The sequence below is a fragment of the Amia ocellicauda genome, chromosome 10 (genome assembly GCF_036373705.1).
Source record: "Amia ocellicauda isolate fAmiCal2 chromosome 10, fAmiCal2.hap1, whole genome shotgun sequence".
NCBI classification, from domain to species: Eukaryota; Metazoa; Chordata; class Actinopteri; order Amiiformes; family Amiidae; genus Amia; species Amia ocellicauda.
In genome coordinates, this window is record NC_089859.1 from 16,022,465 (window position 1) to 16,031,364 (window position 8,900).

The window sequence follows — 8,900 nt, forward strand, 5'->3', positions numbered from 1 at the left end:
GAAACAGTTTACTATAATAATTTCCTACAACAGCTGTATGTATGTATGTATATATATATATGCACAATAATACACACACACATATTGTCTGCCATAGTGATGCTGTTTAGATGCAGCCCTTAAAACTCAAAATTTGCATGATCAAGATTTCTCTATCCCATTTACAGCATGTCCATAATCTGCATTTGCTAGGACTATCTGCGCTGATCTGTATTTTCAGGGTGATGCAGGACACTTGGCCCCTGTGCTAGTCAGAACAAAAATTGCCTGATTAGGCCCCTTGCATTGCTAAACACTGTTAGGATCGGCCAAGCAGGGAAGCAGGGAAATCTCATGCAAACCCCCCCCCACGTTAACATATTTTAGAATCGATAGTGCCCATCTAGTTTCTCCCACAAGGACCTGCTGGATCTTATGCAAGGATTCGCACAGCACACAATAATACAAGAAATCGGAGCCCACGGGAGAGATACAAGAAGAGTGTCTGTGCCCCTGCAATGCTCCTCCTCTTGGGCAGTGTAACTACAGTTCATTCTCCATGCACAACAGCAGCCTGCACTTCTGCAAACTTGTAACCGAGCCGAAACCACACACTTGGTTTCCAGGCCAAGTCCAATAGGCAGGCCGAATCGGCACAACAGGACCAGGTGAAGAAATGCAATGAGCTCCCAGCAGAAAGCCCTGCAGTGCTTGTGAACTTCAGAGGGGAAGAAGAGGAAGGATGTGAGGAGGACATGACTTGGCTTTGCTCTTCTGTAACTGGCATTTCAACACCAGAGGAAAAAAACTCGAATCTACTTCTTTTTTTGTGCAGATTCTTTTCATGAGGAAAGGAGAGAGAAATGTTGAACCAGTACAAATTCAAAACCTGTTTAATAATTAAGCACAGCTTGTTAGATTCATCTTCCTAGACAAATTGTAACCCACACTATAATTTCAAATGCATATTTATTTATTATGTACAAATTGTTGCCATTTTGGTTGCCACTTTCTGTATCCTTTAAGCAGACATTCTGCATGTCACAGCATGTACCACTTAGATATCACAATCCTTATTAAAAAACAAATTATTGCACCACAGCAAAAATGTGAGTAAGCTGTACAAATACATATATACACAAACTAAATATTTACAATGTGTTTCAGAGTATTTTCTCAAAAGATACTCCTAGTGTATACATTAAGGTTCATTTAAATAAATACAAATATTAACTTTTTTTTCTCTCCTTGTAGTCATAGATATGAGTGTTGACAACTGCACTGAAATATACAAGCTGAAATATGACTATACCACTGGAGTCATTTCTGCCATTACCAACCCGTATCACCTCCACAAGAAAAAGAAAAACGTTATTGTTCTTTTAAAATGCATTTGTCCGCAAGTATTCGTTCTCAGTCTTCCAGCATATAAAGGTGAATTACTGTAGTTCATGTTATATTTTGTAGGTTTTTTTGTTGTGTTCTGCTCTGCCATGTGAGCCCCAGAAAGGCTGTGAGGTTTAGAGGCAGAAAGGTGGATCTGTTCTTTATGCTGCATCAACGATGGCCATCTTGTTTTGGACACGCTCGAATATCTGCAGGACTTTGGCTTTGGGCACTGCCCCTTCTCTCAGGAATGACAGTTTCCCTGTGACAAGTAAAAATAAAGGGAGAGAAAGAAAGATAGAGGAAAGACATTGCAGTCAGTTCAAGGTTAATTTTCATTTTTTCCCCCCTTTGCTTTACTTTCTAGAATACACTGACACACACACATACCACACGGGTTTTGAGTAGAGAGAGAAAAAGGGGGAGTGAGGAGAAGAGTAGAGAAGGGGAAACAGGAGGAAAGATGAGTGGAAAGCTAACAGAAGGAAAGGTAGACGAGGCCCCCTCACCTTCGTCAATTTTGGTACAGATGACCACTGTGGAGGAGACCAGCTCAGTGGAGTCACCATCGCACAACACGCCGTCCACCTTGTGTCCCAGACGCCTGTGAGACAAGAGACACACCTGGCCATCAAGTACAGCACGCAAAACCAGTAATGCAAGGGGGCACTCTCCAGGATATCAAACACCTGTGTGATTGCACAGTAGGCCTGTATCACTGGGTGCTCACCTGTCTTTTTAGCTAAAGCAGGGAGGCCAGTAATTAATCAGTTACTTGGGTGGGACAAGATCTGGGGACATCTGTCGAGGTGGAGTTAATGAGAAGGAATGGGGTGTGCAGGGGAAGGCAGGGTGGTAACAGGAGGTGGTGGGGTAGGGATCAGAGATGGGGTATAGGGAAGGTGAAGGGGGGTTGGGGGTTAAGTGGTGATAGGGGTTAGGGAGGGTGTTGTAAGTGAGGTTGAGTGCACTCACGTGATGACCATGTCATGGTGTGTGCTGTCTGGCTCCCCACTGGGGTTGGCAGAGGTGATGGCCAGGGGCCCGGTCATGCTGAGCAGGTGCGTGGTAACAGTCAGGTCCGAGATGCGGATCATGATGCTGTCCTTGGTGCCTACGTAGTCATAGGCTGGGCCCACCCCTGCAGACGAGGGAGAGAGAGAGTTTCAGCCCTGATCTGGCAGCCAGAGATCTAGAGCTGGGTTGTGCTGGGTTGCTGCCATACTGCAGCACTGTGACTGATTACTGTAGTGCTCTGTTGCTGTGCTGTGCTACTCTGCCCAGCAGTGACAGACTCACCTAGTTTCTTCAGCCACTCTCCCTTCCTGACAATGCAGCCGATGCCCCCTGGGTAGACATTCCTCATGAACTCCCACAGCAGCGGGCTGAAGGGTGGGTTCACATCCTCCAGCTGCTCCAGGCTACCGATTGTCAGGCAGATTGGCTTCTCCATGGGACGGTCCTACCAGACAAAACAACCAATCAGGACCGGAAATGTGCTAGAATTTCAGAGAACACTGAGCATTCTGTTTTTGTTTTGTTTTAACTTATTCTCTTCCACTAATTTATCTCAGGCTAAAACAGAAGTAACCGTTTTGCTTCTTGGATGAGGACAGGGGTCGGGCAGCTTACTCACCTTGATGTTGTAGATGCGCTCAATGGCGGCTGGGTGCTTGCAGGAGGCGGCCAGTGTGTACACAGTGTCAGATGGCACCCCGCACACACCCCCGGACTCCAGAATGTGCGCAATGGTCAGCAGCCCACTGGTCTTCTGGGAAGTGGGGCAGGGGCAGGGCAGGGCATCTGTCTCAGACTTCTTGTTCCGCCCAGACTGGAAGGACAACACCACAAAACAGTCTGGTCACAAAGCAGCCAGGCTGGAAACGTAACCAAAACACCTAACTCCAAAATGCTGCAGCATCCGTGATTCGCAGACAATATTTCAGCTAACTTACACATAGAGTCAATAGGCTAGTGTCTGGCAGGGAAAGGGTGACTCTTTACACATTCACTGTAATTTCTTTATTTTAACCTGGCATGGTAGTAAGAGTTTCTTCCCTATGGTTCACAGAGACCATGATAATGAATTAACCTGAACTGACTTCTGTTTTATTTTATTATTTTTATATCTTTCCTTCTTTCTGTCTCTCCCAAAATAAGGGTCAGACTATACTCCACGTCTGCCAGTTTTCTGTCTCCATACCTTCATCAGCTGCGGCCCCATGGGAATTAGGTTCTTTTCGAACAGGTAGTTGGCGAAGGAAGCAGTGGCGCCATAGAGACACAGCACAGTGAAGAGGGCCAGGAACACTTCTGAGAGAGGGAAGAAGGAGCGTGAGAAGAGAGATGTATTCACTGCCCCACTCCTTTATTTATATTTTTATATATTTATACCGTGGCCCCCGCAGACACTCACAAGATCTGTCGCAGCAGAGTAGTGTCTCTGTAGCAATCAGTAATGCAGGATTGTTTTATTTCCACTGAGCAATGATGTCTGCACCCTAACGCACCGCAGGGAGGACTTGCATATTTTTCACCAACTGTTCTGTCCACATTACGGCTCTTGCATCAGTGCTGTGTGTGTGTGTGTGCGCACTGGACTTTTTCACAGGGTGTCTGATAATTACAGACTGTAGCTTATTTAAGTGCAATTTTTCATTCTTATTACAACTTTTCAAAATTGCACCTACTCCTGAGTAATCAACCACGTCTGAATGACTGCATGACCATGACCAATTGTATTGCAGTTCGACCTCAGCCAGAAGAGTGATGGAGGACTTGCACATCTTTCACCGACTGCTCTGTCCAAACTGAGGGTCGTGTGTGTGTGTGTGCCTGTATGTGGCAGTTGGGGTTTGGAGCGGAGGTGTAATTGTTAACATGGCGAAATGCAAGTGTTTTCCTGTAACTGACCTTCAAGAGGAAGTGGGAGTTTGTTCAGCGTGAACAACAGGAAGCAAACAATGAGCACCTCCATCATGGCTGTCAGGACCAGCATCACCACACTGAAGTAGCCAGCTGTGGGGGGTGGGGAGGACAATCACTGTTACACAACTTGTTGCGGGGACTGTGATATGAACAACATGCTGGGAAATAACCAAAACATTACATTTCAATGGCCTGGGTTTCTATCACAGTATATTCTACAGTGAGGAGTCACAATGCCAAACATAAAGATTTAGATAAAACCCTCATGGAACAAACATACATTTTAATATGTAGTAGGTGATGTGTGATCCCTATCTTTATCTTATGCCAAAATTGCCCCTTTTTTGTTTATTTAGAATATGTGGAATATATTTCAAATATTGATTTATCCTGTAATCCATGGATTCCCAAACCAATCCTGGAGGACCTGCTGTCCTGCTGGTTTGTGTACCAACTGACACCTTAATTGCTTACTTGAATCCTTAATTGAGCTGACAATACAATATAAGGCTCAATTATGTAATAAAGAGGTCGGTTGGAACAAAAACCAAGAGGACAGGGGTTCCACCAGGACCGGTCTAGGAATCCCTGCTTTAATCCCTACATTCATTTTATGTGTTGAAAATATACGGCAGAAATTGTACCTCGCCATTGGACATGTAAATAAATTTGCCTGTTAAGGGCACAACTGCCACTTACCCATGACGATGATGAAGCTGTTGATAACGAGAAAGGCCGTAGCGCCAGTGGTGAAGGCATGCAGAGAGGGCTCGGGAATGCTCATGGTGGGGCCTGGAAGAGGAGGAGGGAGGAAGAGACAGAATGGGCATCACAAGGTAGCATCACCAACGCACGTCTCCTCTCTCCACAAGTAATGCTCAGATTATAAACCATTTTGTTTTTCTTAAACTCTATGCAAGCAAGACATGGTAGAGGGATGGGCAGCTGCTAGAGGGACACACAAGCCTTACCTGCAAACCGCAGCCAGGTCCAGGCGGCCCAGATGGCGGCGTAGCAGAACGGCAGTGTGGGCCCGAACCGGCGGCCTCCTCGAACCTGCAGCCGGGCCACGTAGAGCTGGAGCACTGTGCCAGGAATCAGCACCCAGGGCACGGACAGGTAGTAGCGCAGAGGGAAGGAGCCAGAGATCTGGATGGCAGAGAGTGCAGCAAGGCCATTACACAGGAAGAACAGGGCATCCGGCAGCTGGGACCGCAGGTCTCGGGGTTCACAGGCGGCGGGCAGTGGCATGGCATAGGGGGTGAAGCAGCGCTTCAGGCCGAACAACACCTCCTGCAACTGTACCGCACTGACCAGTCGGGTACCCAGTGGGATCAAGGCCTTCTCTGCGATGGAGTTGACCAGGCTGATGAAGGAGATGCCCAGGCTGAGCACGGCATACAGCACGCAGGCCACCCCGAAGAACGTGTAGTGTGCCTGGCCACGGATCTGGGGCAGCGTGGAAATCGTGAGCAGGGCAAAGGCGGCATTGTGCAGGAGCTCTAGGCGGTTGCGGCACAGGGAGAACAGGCACAGCAGCAGGGCAGATGCCAGGAACAGCCATCCACCCAGCATGGCCGCCCGTGCCTCGCTGAGCTCCTCCCTCCCGTTGCTGACTAGCACCACTGAGGCCACGAACTCCTCCCAGCTCTGCACCAGCCAGTAGCCGCAGTGCAGACCAAACTTGGTGGCGTGGAAGATGTCCAGGCGCATGCAGGCGTAGTAGCTGGCCAGGAGCTGAGCTGCCGAGTTGATGGTCACCCAGAGGACTCCCACCTGGAAGGAGCGTGGGTAGCCGAAGCAGTAGAAGGCCAGGATGGCAGCGGACACCGTGTCACTCATGTTGCCCAGTGCCAGGGGCTCAGCATACGTGCTGTTCTTCTTCTTCTCCTCCTCCTCAGTGCCACGGCCTGCCTGCTTGCGCTGCGCGGGCTTGATCTTGGCGCCCAGCAGCAGCACGTCGAACAGCGCGTTGCCGAAGCCAGGCAGCACATGGCGCTGGTACAGCCCCTTCAGCAGCAGGGCCGCCGCCCCGTAGAAGCCGCAGCACACAATGACCATCTGAGTGATGCCCGACACCACCAGCGACCAGGTGGCAAACAGCCCCACTGCCTCAAAAACAAGCGTGATGGTGATGGCACCAAATACGAAGGGCATGATATAGTTGGCCGTGGCGGAGCAGAAGGACACAATGAACGCCACGCTGATGTAAGCCACCAGCCCCGCCAACGCGGACTCCTCTACAGGTGGGTGCGTGCTGTTGCTGGGGAGGGGCACACTGCCATTGCCAGGGAGGGTGAGGTTCCACGGCTCTGAACTCCCCAGCACGATCCGCGTCGCCCCGTAGCTGCCCCACAGTGCTGCAAAGGCCACGAATGTAGTCCCGGCCAGGTGGTCATACTTGCGGAAGGTGAGCAGCCCGGCCACTAGTTGCACAATGCCCCCGATCAAGATGAGGTGCACTCCTGCAATACACAGACACGGACATGCACACACCTGTCAGGCACAGCTGCACCCCACACTGCTTTACTATTTCTGGATTCTGTCTAGGTATACATAAGGTCATGTTTACAGCAGTGGTTCCCAAATTGCTGGATTTTATGATCTTATGCTCTGCTAGCTGACGCGTTTTGCTCAAACACTGTAAACGCATAAAGCAAGTCCGTCCTCACCCGCCAGCATGTTCTCAAGGCCCAGCGCTTGTCTGTCGGTGGCAACGCGCGCAAAATTCTGCAGCGCGACGTAGAAGGCGCTGAAGACGTTGGCAAGAAGACCCAGCACCGCTGGCTCGCTGTAGAACACTGAGGCGAATCCCTGCGCCATCCTGAGAGGGAGAGAGAGAGGGAGAAGAAGGGAGAGAGAGGGAGAGGGAGAGGGAGAAGGAGGGAGAGAGGGAGGGAGAGGGTGAGAGAGGGAGGGAGAGGGAGAGAGAGAGGGAGAGAGAGACTATTAACTTTAACTATCAGTGTGTGATACTCCTTAACCCCATAGCTGTTCATATAGTGCCAAGTGCGCTTTTTCAATTATGTGCTAAAGCATTTTTTTTTAATGGTGATATTAACTCACTTATTAAATTAGGTTATGTTTATGTTCATTTCTAATTCTATACTGCGTATTTTGCTTCTCCCCGCCACCAGCACGATTGCTAGTATCAGTAGTGATATTAATACCAATAATAATACAATAGTAACGATTGTAAATACTGTGGCATAAAGAATGCACCCCATATCGATGCTTTTTGTAACTAATACAGCACAGTTGAACTTGTTAACACGGAGATGCACCGGCGGCGCTTCCTCCCGCGGTGACAGATAACGGCAGAGGTGTGAGACCGGTTTGACTCCGGCGGGTAACGGGCTGCGGCGATACTGCGCAGTCTCAGTGCAGCAGCGAAATACCTGCAGAACACAGCAAGACTGCGAACTGCTGCAGCTGATGAATCTTTAACAGGCGCAAGTAGGAAGTTGTAAAGTATTTTCTTTTAATGTCACTTCTCATTTTAAATCCAAATATTTCACATGCCTGCTTTTTTTAACCAGTGAAACTAGAAATTAAGTGACCCTGTTACACAGATGGGGATTTAAATGGGACTAACTTCTTAATATGGCAAAATAAAAAAAAATCATTCTGAAAGTTCTTTAAAACTATCCCTTTAACTTTTATAACACCGTTTTACGCATACTTTTAATATAACGTGTAATTGTTAAAACGATAGTACCTTAAATAATACAATAATACCTTAAACAAAACCGGTTGTTGTGTTTTGATTTTAACATAACACTTGATCATGTTGGATTCACTATTATTATTATTATTATTATTATTATTATTATTATTATTATTATGAAATAATATTAAGATAAAACCTGGTATCAATCAAAACCGTATCCTTAAAAACAACGATCGAAAATTGCAGCAACAGAAGAAGCGAACAAAACAAGAATTTATGTCCTGTGAATAATTAGTATTTGTATTGGGGGTTGTGAGACAGACAAATAATACAATAATAATAATAATAATAATAATAATAATAATAATAATAATAATAATAATAATAATAATAATAATGCAAATCCAGTCTTTAAATCACATAAAAGTAAAAAGTCTCGAAATTAATTTAAAACAAAATGTACTTACCTGTGGTAGTAGGTGTGGAGTGTTTTGCAAAGTTTTAGTTTTGTCCTCCTCGGTGTGATGATGTGTCCAGCTCCTCTGTGCTTGTTCTTTGGGTGATGCTCAAGTGCCCTCTCGTCCCGGTATTTATACTCGTCATATGAGGAAATGCTGTGGCCCGCAGCTGCTCAAAGGTAACTGCGCTAGAGCTGTCAGAATCGCACAACTGTACACATTCATCCTATTCATCCCAGGGTTATAGGGGGTTTCGAAACGGTGTCCAGGATCGGGGTGGGGTGTTTTGTCGGACTTTTTGATTGCGCTGTTACTTCATAATCGTATTATTTTTAAGGAGGTGGGGGGGGGGGGGGGGAGAAAATACGGGGGGGCTGAAACCACCCTAAATACGGTCTAGCGACGCCCTGCAACCAGCCCAGTTGTATTGTGTGGACAATACAATATTTTGCATAAGGAGATACATTGTTTAGAAGCTA

The 8,900-nt window shown here is 47.2% G+C and overlaps 1 protein-coding gene across 1 annotated transcript; it reads right to left on the reverse strand.

Moving 5' to 3' along the window:
* Nucleotides 1-934: 934 nt before the first annotated feature.
* On the reverse strand, nucleotides 935-8,682 carry LOC136760009 (uncharacterized). The gene is made up of 11 exons (XM_066715225.1): nucleotides 8,431-8,682; nucleotides 6,966-7,117; nucleotides 5,265-6,758; nucleotides 4,993-5,085; nucleotides 4,279-4,383; nucleotides 3,569-3,678; nucleotides 3,002-3,196; nucleotides 2,665-2,827; nucleotides 2,341-2,506; nucleotides 1,875-1,969; nucleotides 935-1,627 (listed from the first exon to the last, which is right to left on the reverse strand). The coding sequence occupies exons 2-11, from the start codon at nucleotides 7,114-7,116 to the stop codon at nucleotides 1,527-1,529; spliced, it is 2,673 nt and encodes an 890-aa protein (XP_066571322.1). The 5' UTR covers nucleotide 7,117; nucleotides 8,431-8,682; the 3' UTR covers nucleotides 935-1,526.
* Between the last annotated feature and the right edge of the window lie 218 nt (nucleotides 8,683-8,900).

Coding starts and splice junctions, on each gene's coding strand:
- LOC136760009 (XM_066715225.1), bottom strand. CDS start 7,116: ATGGCGCAGGGATTCGCCTCAGTGTTCTACAGCGAGCCAGCGGTGCTG. Junction 4,384..4,992: donor CAGCTTCATCATCGTCATGG/GTAAGTGGCAGT, acceptor CACCCCCCACAG/CTGGCTACTTCAGTGTGGTG. Junction 3,197..3,568: donor TGGGGCCGCAGCTGATGAAG/GTATGGAGACAG, acceptor TTGTCCTTCCAG/TCTGGGCGGAACAAGAAGTC.